The sequence below is a fragment of the Balaenoptera acutorostrata genome, unplaced genomic scaffold (assembly GCF_949987535.1).
Source record: "Balaenoptera acutorostrata unplaced genomic scaffold, mBalAcu1.1 scaffold_1359, whole genome shotgun sequence".
Taxonomy (NCBI): Eukaryota; Metazoa; Chordata; class Mammalia; order Artiodactyla; family Balaenopteridae; genus Balaenoptera; species Balaenoptera acutorostrata.
In genome coordinates, this window is record NW_026646145.1 from 12,667 (window position 1) to 25,184 (window position 12,518).

At 39.2% G+C, this 12,518-nt stretch overlaps 1 protein-coding gene across 2 annotated transcripts; it reads left to right on the forward strand.

Annotated features, from left to right (window-relative positions):
* The first annotated feature begins 2,591 nt into the window (after nt 1–2,591).
* Nucleotides 2,592–11,833, forward strand: C4BPB (complement component 4 binding protein beta). 2 transcript variants are annotated; one of them, XM_028163826.2, is made up of 6 exons: nt 2,592–2,976; nt 3,537–3,707; nt 5,191–5,391; nt 8,968–9,061; nt 10,748–10,871; nt 11,623–11,833. In XM_028163826.2, the coding sequence occupies exons 1-6, from the start codon at nt 2,919–2,921 to the stop codon at nt 11,764–11,766; spliced, it is 792 nt and encodes a 263-aa protein (XP_028019627.1). In that variant the 5' UTR covers nt 2,592–2,918; the 3' UTR covers nt 11,767–11,833. The 2 variants fall into 2 exon arrangements, with proteins under 2 accessions (XP_028019627.1, XP_007171607.2); XM_007171545.3 differs by having other exon boundaries at nt 2,593–2,976; nt 5,215–5,391.
* The last annotated feature ends 685 nt before the right edge of the window (nt 11,834–12,518 follow it).

Consider the following 12,518-nt stretch of genomic DNA (forward strand, 5'->3'; position numbering starts at 1 on the left):
TTTTTCTACCCCTCCGCCCTCACCTTCTGATCTCTTCCGCTAATTACTGGCGCCATCCCTTTGTAAAGTAATCAAACCGTCTGAGTACAACTTCTGCACCTGATTTATTACCCTAGTTCTCCAGGAAACAATCTGGATTAGATCAAATTGTTCAACAGTTTAGAAAGGTCAGTTACTGCTCATTTATTAGTTTATTCAACCTTGGACACTCATAATAAAACATGTAATCCCTTATATGGAATTACAAAATTCAATACGCTTTGAAAACAAAGTTTTCTTCTAATTTATTTGACCATAAAACCTGACCTGAACTTTGTGAGGATATTTATAGTCTCTCTCTATCCCACTCAGTGTAAATATTTTTACATTTCACGAAGAAACGTTAGGAAGACAGTATTATAAGCAATATAGTACCTTTCTAAAGTCCTAATCATTCTGAATCTAATATAAGCCATTGAGACGAAGACTTATTTGCAATTATTTCCTGTAATAATGCTCTATTTTATACCCATGTTTATGTAGCAATAAACAAAATTTTCTTTCATTCTTTATTATTTTTTGTACAAACATTATGTACACTAGATACTGAGGAACATGTATTCCTCAAGAAATAGAATATGTGGTATGTTAAAAATTACTCAAAACTTGTAACTAGGCAAAAAGAGATCACTGGAGACATTTTTTAATGGATTACTGAGTATTCTCTAGCAGACACTCTCTAGGGATTATTGATTCCATAAGGGTGTGTAATTTTGATTGACTTTCTATTAACTAGGCTTTTTTACAACTCTCTTATAAGAGTAGAGGTTAATTTGTAGAAAATGGGTAGGAATGCAAATGATTCTTTTCTGAGAACAATGCAAATGATTCCCGATCAGGGCAAAGCAAAAGAATTTTGTCCAGTAGAGATTCAATTAATTTCCGTCAGTTAGAAAATCTGATTTCAAGTATTACAGTTTGTTGCCCTGTATATTAACCAGTTTTGCCTCTAGTAGAAAAGTCATTTTAGAATGCCTTTGACTGACTATATATTATGTATCTGTTCCTCAAATTCTTCTTTAAATTCACTGTAGCATCGTAATGGTTCCCTCATTAATTAATGAGTTGAGTGAAATCTTTGACACTTGTTCATTTTATATTTACATGAATGTCATGTTATTAATTTTTTGAAAATTATACTTTAAAAGATGCTTGCACTATAGGAGCTCACATATTAGTTGACCAAAGACACAGAAAAACCATAAAAGCAGTATATAATAAATAAGTTATCACTATGGATTTGAGGGGCTGTGGTAGAGTTTCTGGGTGACTGTTCTTTTCATTTACTCTGCATTGCTTTATTCATTTAGCAGACAATTTTATCAATACTTTTCATTATGCAATGCAGAGGAAGGGAATGCAAACACAGATGAGGCACAATCCCTGTTCTAGAGTTGTTGACAGTTGTTAAAGAGGGAACCACAGGTCCCAAATGACATCATCTGTGCTAAAGTCCTGATACCAAACCTGGATTTAATATTAATACTTGACCTAATTGCAGTTTTGACCTTCCCCAGGAATATACTCTTAATTGGGCCAGTCTGGAATTTTCTGGTCAGCACTAATGAGGTAATCTGCATGATTAGACTCTCATTTTTTCCCCAAAAGAAGGTGACCTATCCTGAAACAATTCTTCCTTTTCTTTTGCTAGTAACTTCCTTGCCCCACTCTCCTTCTATAAAACCCCTCCATTTTGTACAACTCCTCAGAATGCCCTTCTATTTACTAGGTGAGATGCTGCCCGATTAATGAATTGTTAAATAAAGCCAATTAGATGTTGAATTTTGTTTTTTAACATAGTCTAGTGTGGGAGAAAGACATGAACAAATCATTACAAAGTAATGATAATGGGTGGGGATGAGAATAACATTTGAGACCTTACTGTGTTTTTATGCTTTATATGTATTATTATGCTTTATATTTGTTATTTTATTTAAACTTAAGATTTTGTAGGAATTTTACCCCAGTTTTGTAATTGGAGCACAGACAACTAGCTAATGGCTGTAATCATCATGAACAAGAAGCTATGGGAACCCAAAAGCAATTTTACATGCTTCATTCCCAAGACCAAACATTCCCCTCATCTATCTCTTAGCTCATTTGGTTGACTCTGGACTCAGGTCAAATCCTGCCCAGAAGACCACGGAATGGGAAGCCTGGTGCAGACCTGGCAAATGAGGACATTGTGTCGCTGCAGGACTTTGGAGTCCTTCTCAAGTTTGGAATCCACCAGGACCAGCTCCTTTCTGGGAAGCCATATGGTCTGGAAGGTTGGAGACAGGTAAGGTTAGTTGACTTCCTTGAGCTTTCAGTCTTCAATGCTGCTTACCGTCTTAGGATACCTGGTATTTGAGAAAGGGGGAGGAGGTAGCACCCAGAGTTGGGTTTTACTTGGGAAAGCACAAGGGATGCACACCTCCACCCCCACCTCCCCGCCTCTACCCACAATGCTGGAGAGAGTTGCAGAAAGTGGATGGTAAACACTGGCAAATATCGACAGATGTGAAGGTCATGGCAAGAGCATTTGGCCCAAATCTGTTGAGGAAGGATCAGCCTGCAGTTCAAAGGGGCTGGTCACCTGGATTTGCATAAGCAACACTTGGGCCATTTCTGAAACTGAGTTTTAAAACTGGCAACTCTTTTTTATCACCCCTTTGGGTTTTTGCAAAATCCCTCTTTGTACCAACTTCCTTACAGCTACTCTTATTTCCTGTTGTAGAATTTTTTTTTCTTCCAGGGAATAGAAATCAAGACAACCCCTTCTCTAGGAAGGAGGTGGTTGGTCTGATCTCAAGTGGTGTGAGAAGACCTATTTTGATCTAAACCAGGATCCTAGGCTGGGTTATTTCCAACCCGGGTCAAACAATTTTGATCGCAAGATGTTTTTTTGGTTTATATGCTGTCTTGTGGATATGTGGCTGATTTCTGCCTCAGATGGTACGTATGCTTTTCTAAACCTCAGTTTGTAAGGCATGTGATATCAGCTTGTGGATTATGAGGCATTCTCTCCGGGGTTTTAATGAAATTGAAGTTTATAAAATATATTTCCTTTATTGAAAAATCTCAAATTACTTGGCCTAATGCTCTGAACTCAATAGGGGCATAGTAAATATTTAATGATTTTGCTCTATGAAGTGGGTCATTATCTGCTACTTTCCCTTTCTGTTCTGGGAACAAAAAATGTACCAATTTCAAAATCTTGAGAGGTCTTATTTATGATAAACTCCAGGACCACTATTTGGAAAGGGGATTGTTTATTTTAGGAGTGGATAACTTATGGCTGAAACTGAGTAAAACTCCCGTTATCCTTTTGAAAACAGAACTTTGGGAATCCTTGGGCAGGAAGGAATGTGGATGTACATGGACATGGAAGAGTACAAGGAATCAGAATTAATAATCAAGACAAAAGACACTTGGATGGGGAATCTAGTAAGTGCTTCCTCAGGGCACGTGATATGTCAAATAAATCTGTTTTGTTTTTTTTTTTCCTCCAACAGAGATCTGTCCAGAACTCCCCCCAGTGGACAATAGCATATTTGTTGCAAAGGAGGGGGAAGGACAAATTCTGGGGACTTACTTATGTAACAGTGGCTACCACCTGGTAGGAGAGAAAACCCTTTTTTGTAATGCATCTAAGGGATGGAATGCCCCCGCTCCCGAGTGCCGCTGTAAGTTTGATCTTTCTGCTGTTCTGTTCACCTTGTCATCCCTCTGTATTCTTTCATATCATATCGTACCTCCAGTAGGCCATGGCAAGACTTTAAAAGAAAAAAAATTCTCAACTTCTAGTAATAGATTTTTAAAGCACTCTAGTTGTGGAACTTCTCTTAGTAGGTACATAATCAGCTCTTAGTATTAATTTAGTTGAATTAGTAGATGCAATCATCCCTACAAGAAGGAAAGGATTTCTTCTACTTATTAAAACTACTTTTTTGGGGGGGCTGTAATTTGTTTAATATCATATTGCTTTAAAATTTTTAAGTTATGAAACATTTTAAACATATACAAAAGACAGAAGTGTAAAATGAACTCATATGTATGATCAACACGACTTTTTTAATCCACAATTCTGCTTTGCATTATTATTATTTTGAAGTAAATATATCTTATCATTTCATTTCATCCATCATATAATTTTTTTTTTTATAAATTTATTTTATTTACTTTATTTTTGGCTGCATTGGGTCTTCGTTGCTGCACACGGGCTTTCTCTAGTTGTGGTGAGCGGGGGCTGCTCTTCGTGTGGTGTGCAGGCTTCTGTTGTGGAGCACAGGCTGTAGGCACACGGGCTTCAGTAGTTGTGGCACGTGAGCTCAGTAATTATGGCTCACGGGCTCTGGAGCACAGCCTCAGTACTTGTGGTGCACGGGCTTAGTTGCTCCGCAGCATGTGAGATCTTCCTGGACAAGGGCTCGAACCCGTGTCCCCTGCATTGGCAGGCGGGTTCCTAACCACTGCACCACCAGGGAAGCCCCATCATACAATTTTTGAAATGGGAAAATTTATGTTCTCAATTTACAAATGTGATAACTGAAATCTAAGTGATTTGTTCAGGTTCATAAAACTCATTTGTGGTGTCTGTAGAGATGGAGAATAATTAGTCCACATTCTCTTTATTAATACTGTTTTTAGGAATAGCTGGATTAGTTCTCCTTTAAACCTAGAGTGTAGTTCTCCTTTATACCTAAAGCACACCTGTATATTTATCCTTTATTCATACAACCAAATTCACATCCCTCTGTATTCTCCTGTTTTTCTACCTGGGCAAAACAAAAGAAAACAAAGTAGAAAATGATGACTAATGTGTGTATTTGACAGGATGAAAGGGAAGGAAACATTTGCCTCAAACATGGGCTCAAGAATTTTGAACAATGCTTAACATAAGAGAATGATGAACGTGCTATTGGTAATTTCCAATTACATGCTTAATTTTAGTATGTTCAAATATCAGTTGTCACTTTGTGCATGATCAAGACATTTTCTACCACAGTTAGGGCAACCCAGTCTTTTCTCATTCTGCATTGATATGGTTTCGTACCATGTACCAGTCCATATTAAAAGGTGCAGTTTTACTGCTCATTTTCAATTTTCTTGATGAAGCCTGAGGAGGTCTAGCCTTTGCTGTGGTGGGTTTCCGCTTAGCCCTTTCAGATCTCTGCCTGTTTTCTTCTTCAGTGGGCCACTGTCCTGACCCTTTGCTGGTGAATGGTGAGTTTAGTTCCTTGGAGCCTGTGAATGTGAATGACACTATCACGTTTAAGTGCAACGAGCATTACGTCCTCAAGGGCAGCAATTGGAGCCGGTGCCTAGAGAACCACACCTGGGTGCCTCCCTTTCCTGTCTGCAAAAGCAGTAAGTATAAGAGAAAAAAAGTGCAAACCCCAAAGATACTGATCGGCAGTGAAAGTCTAGCCATTCACCACATACCCACAACGCTGACCTCTTTTTTGTATCTGGGAAGGGTTTAGGATCTAGCAGGCAGCCAAGAAAGAGCCAAGCCTCAACACAAGCAATGCACTCTAATGAAATGATCAGCACCCAAACAATAAACAACACCTGCCCCCCCCCCCGCCACCCCCAAGTAGGATTCCTGTACTACTAGATCTAACACAGGGTAGTTTGGGACATCTGACTATATTTTTTTTTAATTTCAAGATTAAGCGATAACGTTTTTTTTTTGAAAGATAAACAAAAACAGGGGGAAAAAAGACTATTACTCATCATTGCAAAATTACATAAAATAAGAGTTGAAAATACCTGCTTTTATCACTACTGTTCATAGCTCTCAGAGGTAATTAGTTGGATGTGTTTAATGACTTTTTCTTATGTTTACACAGATATTTTAAATAAATGCACACACACACATACCAACACACATATATACCTACAAAGATGGGACTTTGCTATACATATTTTTTAAATAACTTTTTTTTCATATAACAATATACATGGGAATCTTTTTCAGATCGGTATGTATAACTCTATCTCCTGCTTTTTAACTACATGTGGATATGCCATGATTTATTCCATATCTCTCATATTGATGAACGTTTATTATATTTCCATATTTTTGCTATTACAAACAATGATGAAATTAATGTTATTGTATATATATGTCTATACACATACACCTTTATGTCTATGCTACTATTTCTATAGGATAGAGTCCTAGAATGATTGGTGAGTCACAGGATATCATTATTTGCAAAATATACCTGAAAAATCCAAGAAATTCTACTAAAAACTTCATTCTTGGATACAAAATAAATATTGAAAAATCAACAGTTTTCACTTTCTAGTAATAGTTATCAGATGAATATTGAAATGTAAAAATAATTCCATTCATGAGACCTATAGGAAAATTTACCAGAGGACATAAAATAAGACATGAATAAAAGAAAAGATCCTGGATGGGCAGACTTGGTATTACAATGCACTCCTAACCAGAATTTTAAATTAAAACATAGGAAACAAAAATTAATTTTAAAATCTCATTTAGAATGGTGCACATCTAACATTGCAAATTTATTTATTTCAATACTTTATTTCTTTAGAGCAGTTTTAGGTTTCTAATAAAATTGAGAGGAAGATACAGAGATTCCCCCTATTGCCCCTGTTCCCACATATGCACAGCCTCCCCCCCGCCCCCCATCATCAACGTCACTCACAAGAGTGGTACATTTGTTACAATTGATAGACTTACATTGACACATCATTATCATTCAAAGTCCATAGTTTACCTAAGAGTTCACTCCTGGTGTTGTACATTCAATGAATTTGGACCAATGTATAATGACATATGTACATCGTTATAATCTCATACAGAGTATTCTCACCACCCTAAAAATCCTCTGTGCTCTGCTTAATTATCACTTTACTTCCCCCACCCCTCTCAACCTCTGATCTTTTTATTGTTTCCATAGTTTTGTCTTTTCCAGAATGTCATACAATTAGAATCATACGTTGTGTGGCCTTTTCATTTTGTCTTCTTTCACTTAGTAACATGCATTTATGGTTTCTCCATGTCTTTTCATGGCTTGACAGCTCATTTGTTTTTAGTGCTAAATAATGTTTCATTTCTGGATGTACCACAGTTTACTTATCCATTCACTTTCTGAAGGACATCTTGGTTACTTCCAAGTTTTGACAATTATGAATAAAACTGCTAAAAATATCCATGTGAAGGTTTTTTTCTATGATGTAAGTTTTCACCTTCTTTGGGAGTTAGATCATATGGTCAGAGTATATTTAGTTTTGTGAGAAACCACCAAAGTGTCTTCCAAAGGGGCTCTACCATTTTGAATTCCCACCAGCAATGTATGAATACTGTTGTTCCAAAACCTTCCCAGCATTTGGTGTTGTCAGTGTTCCAGAGACTGACCATTCTAATAGATGTGTAATAGTATATCACTGTTGTTTTAATTTGCATTTTGCTGATGACATATGATGTAGAGCATCTTTTCATATGCCATCTGTATATCTTTGGTGAGGTGTCCATTTGGGACACTGGAGTTCCTTAATCAACTCATTGAAATTCTTTTTCCTTTCTTCCACACAACTTTTGAACTCAGGTTTTGATCTTTTAGAAATTATTTATTAACTGCTCAAGTAATACATCTCTGTTGTGGAAAAATACAGAAACTAAAAGAAGAAAACATTTAATTACCTACAAACCTACCACCCAGAGATAAAAGAGTACTTTGGTATATAATTTTCAGACTTTTTTTCTGTTCATATATGTTGGTATGTGACTGTGTTTTACAAAAATAGTATTATATTATACATGCTCTTTTATGCTTTGCTGTTTTAGTTATCTATTTATTTTGAAGACTTTGTGTTTCCATAAATACATAACTACATAATTATTCTTAATTTAGCTGTTAATCTTGATCAACAAGTTTAGACTCATATAACCTCAGAGCTGAAAGGGACCTTAGGGATAATATTATTTAGCCTGCTCATCTTATAGATTAAGAAGGAAGCTGAGGACTTCCCTGGTGGCGCAGTGGTTAAGAATCCACCCACCAGTGCAGGGGACATGGGTTCAAGCCCTGGTCTGGGAAGATCCCACATGCCGCGGAGCAACTAAGCCCATGCGCCACAACTACTGAGCCTGCGCTCTAAAGCCCGAGAGCCACAACTACTGAGCCCACGTGCTACAACAACTGAAGCCCGCGGGCCTAGAGCCCGTGCTCTGCCACAACAGAAGCCACTGCAGTGAGAAGCCTGCGCACTGCAACGAAGAGTAGCCCCCGCTCGCCTCAACTAGAAAAAGCCTGCGTGCAGCAACGAAGACTCAACGCAGCCAAAAAAAAAAAAAAAAAATTATTAATTAATTAATTTTTAAAAAACAGAAGGAAGCTGAGAAAGGTAAAATGGCTTCTTTCATGCCATGTGGTCAGTGGAAGAGCCAAAACCAAAACTCACAACATCTAGTACCTTGTCCAACTCTCTTTCTATAATTTTACAGACTCATCCTCTTTCCTCCCAGCTCTGTTCTCCTTTTTTTGCTGAATCTCTCATATGGTACAACTGTCACCCAGGGGTAGTCAACCTCCATTTGAGCTCACACTGTTTACTGTTTCAGGAGTTACTTCTTCCATCTCTACCTATAGCCTAATTTTTCCCTTCTTATACACTGACAATTAGCATCTCTACAACTTAACCTTCCTTTCCTCAGGTTCCTGCCAATCACAAAGTACTCTCACGTCACTAATGACTCAGAGAATGAGCCAGGGGAGGGAGTCTTTCCCATGGATAAATATGATTTGACCAGAAGGAAATGAATGGAGAACATGTCCCAGATCCTACATGGGCTGCTGTGAAGGCGGCAGGTGCTGGCCTACACAGTTGCACTTATGGGGCTGGTGTTGTTAATTGAGCATTACTGGACTTCACAGCTGTCATTCTTATACTTCTGTCTCTCAGGAGACTGTGGCCCTCCTGAGAATCCAACTCATGGCTATTTTGAAGGAATAGATTTCAACTCAGGATCTACCATTACTTATTACTGTGAAGCGAGGTAAGTGTATTGCAGCCTTTTAAATATGAGACCTTTCCCATTGACTAGTAGCCTTATTTTGGAAAAGACCCAGTCTGTCTCAACGTAGTCCCCTGATTACCTAGCACATTCTGATATATTTTTTTTTGAATTGATTTTTTAACTTTTTTAAAAAATTAATTAATTTATTTTTGGCTGCGTTGTGTCTTTGTTGCTGTGCGTGGGCTTCCTCTAGTTGCAGAGACCGGGGGCTACTCTTTATTGCAGTGCGTGGGCTTCTCATTGCGGTGGCTTCTCTTGTTGCGGAGCCCGGGCTCTAGGCCTGCGGGCTTCAGTAGTTGTGGCACGTGGGCTCAGTAGTTGTGGCTCGCAGGCTCTAGAGCGCAGGCACAGTAGCTGTGGCGCACGGGCTTAGTTGCTCCGCGGCATGTGGGATTTTCTCGGACCAGGGCTCGAGCCCGTGTCCCCTGCATTGGCAGGTGGATTCTTAACTACTGTGCCACCAGGGAAGTCCTGCACGTTCTGATTTTGAGAGCTGCTTTAGCCCACTGCCAGCTCTCCCCAAGCCCTAGAAGACAGACTGATCCTCCTATTTATTCTAATAGAAGTATCACTCTTTTTTCTCTTAGCTAAGACAAGATAAAATATTTAAAATGTATGTTTTTCTGGGGCTTCCCTGGTGGCGCAGTGGTTAAGAATCCACCTGCCAATGCAGGGGACACGGGTTTGAGCCCTGGCCCAGGAAGATCCCACATGCCGCAGAGCAGCTAAGCCTGTGCGCTACAACTACTGAGCCTGCGCTCTAGAGCTCGTGTGCCACAACTACTGAGCCCGTGTGCCACAACTACTGAAGCCTGTGCGCCTATAGCCTGTGCTCTGCAACAAGACAAGCCACTGCAATGAGAAGCCCGCATACAGCAACGAAGTGTAGCCCCCGCTCGCCGCAACCAGAGAAAGCCTGCGCACAGCAAAAGACCCAATGCAGCCACCCCCCCAAAAAAGTATGTTTTTCTAAACAGTCACAGAACAAAAAACTCAAAAAAAAACACAGAATATATGGAAGTACAGAAATAGAATTATTTAGAGTAGAGATCCTCAGGACATAGTAATTAAAGTCTAACCTTAACTTAGACTGCCCCGTCACCCCCTTGCAGATCTCCTAACCTTTTCTTTCCCTGGCCTCAATCTTATTAACTCAGAGTCATGTGACCTCACTGGCATTTCAATCTCATTATTTACCTCCAAGGCATTTTGCCATCAACTCTCATGTTTTTCTGATTAAGAGCTGAGGCTCCTTTTAAGCAGTTCACCAAGATTTATTTGAAGGCTGTCTCTAGCTTTCTACTCCTTTTTAGAGCATAGATGACAGATGCTTTTTTAAAGTTACTGAACAATGAAGAGGTTCCTCCCTCACCCTTCCCACCCAAAAACTGTGTGCGTAAAAACACATATTTAGAATTTTTCACTCCTCCATGTCTTACAGTCTGACTCATCACTTGGGTCCTCTCCGCCCCCAGGAGAGTGGTTTTACTTTATGACTGCTTTGTAATATTGAGATAACTTAAGCGTGCATTAGGGCTCTGGGGCAGAAAAGTAGATTCTATTACAGTGTGAAATACTGAAATACTAAAATACTAAAACCAGCTTTAGTTGCCCAGTTCAAGAGGTGGAAGTGTAAACGTTGTTGCCATTCTAACTTGCATCCAGGTACTGCCTGGTGGGCACACAGCACCAACAGTGCATTGATGGAGAGTGGAGCAGTACCCTTCCAGTCTGTGAGTTGATCCGAGAAGCTCCCAAACCAGCTGAGTTGGAGTTGGAGAAGGCACTGGTAAGAGTGAGCTCTTTTCTCTCTTATTCACAGCTGTGCCTCCAGGGCCTGGTATCGCTCTTGGCATATGCTCCGTAAATAGCTGTTCAATTTGGAATGTCTTTGAATGGATTGATCTTGGCCTGGTTGTAGGGTGGGGCCTATAAACTAGTAACTCATGTTTTTGTATATGAATTCCCATTCTCCACCATCATCATTAATACCTCATGAGGCCCTTTTGGTAGGGGTTGTTGTCTCATGTGTTTTAAAGAGCAAGGTACATAAACTTATGTCTTAGACTTGGAAGTATTGCTGTGAAAAGTCTCTAAAATTTTTCTAGACTTCAAAAAAAAAATCAAAAAATGCTGAACAGATCCATTTTCATTGAGACTCCTCTCTTAGTCTATATTTATTACTGGGATGACAAGTAGATTTAAGCCACTAAATTTTATTTTCAGAAAATAAAAATGTACCCCAGGGGCAGGCAGTGATAACTTCCCCCAAGACACACCAAGTTGCAAGATTTTATATATATCTCTGTACCCCAGGGGGAAGAGAGGGACACTTGGCAGCATCCTGAAAGGGGCCCTAGGCAGCCCCCAGCCATCCTGCAAATTTAAATGATTCATCATGTTGAAGACCCAGATCCGTACTGAAGCTAGCCTTGTTCTGAGACCCCATTTGGGCACCTAAACACTACTCATTAGCTTCCAAGTGTAGAGCTGAGTCTCAGTTCTTAAATTGTTAACTTCAAAAAATGTTCTTTCTTCAGCTTGCCTTTCAGGAGAGTGAGGAACTTTGCAAAGCCGTAGAGAACTTTACACAGAGATTAAAGAAAAGTGGCTTAATGATGGAGAAAGTAAAATGTTCTCTGGAAATAAGGAAAGCTGATTTGAAGGCAAAAATGTTGCCCTGACATTGTAGCTGAGCAGACTGGGTAATAGAAATACTCCTATGAATAAAATTTCCTCTTGGTTCTGAAATTGGTTTCAGATTTTTCTCTCTTTGGGCTGAAATGCAGCTTCATAATAACCAGCTGCCGTTGCATAACTCATGGGATGTGTGTGTGTGTGTTGGATGTAGAATGACCAAGTGTGGTGATTGTCTAAGACCAGAATTAGAAACGCATTAATGGGGAGGGAAAGGTTTAATTTCCTGTCTGAAAGAGAATGGGAAGCTCAGATCACAGCTAAGGTACATGCCTTTTTTTTTTTTTTTCTCTTTTCTTTTTTTGGCCGTGCCGCACAGGTTGGGGGAATTTTAGTTCCCCAAACAGGGATTGAACCTGGGCCCTCGGCAGTGAAAGCGTGGAGTCCTAACCACTGGACTGCCAGGGAATTACTGTTTCATTTTTTAATATGAGATGCAAATTATAAGGCAAAAATTAACCCCCAATTAACCAAAACTTATGAAGCAAAAATTAATGTCTCATTTTGGGAAAATAGGCTCAGAACAGCTATGTCCTTAAAATGACTTATCGAGACAAAAGTAGAGTTAGAACCCAAACTCTCGCCTGGATCTCCCAGACATCCTGTTTATAAAACCAGGTTTCCAAATCTTCTGCGGTAATATTGCTCACTGCCTTTTGGATGAAACTTAGCCCTCAATTTGAGATGTTGCAACACATATGAATATATTTTCTTATTCTTTTTTCAATTTGAGATGTTG

Bases quoted from the DNA above. Each gene is read 5' to 3' on its own strand.
- C4BPB (XM_028163826.2), top strand. From the start codon at position 2,919: ATGTTTTTTTGGTTTATATGCTGTCTTGTGGATATGTGGCTGATTTCT. The intron at 3,708-5,190 runs GTAAGTTTGATC...TAGCCCTTTCAG, and splicing joins CCCCGCTCCCGAGTGCCGCT to ATCTCTGCCTGTTTTCTTCT. The intron at 5,392-8,967 runs GTAAGTATAAGA...TCTGTCTCTCAG, and splicing joins CTTTCCTGTCTGCAAAAGCA to GAGACTGTGGCCCTCCTGAG.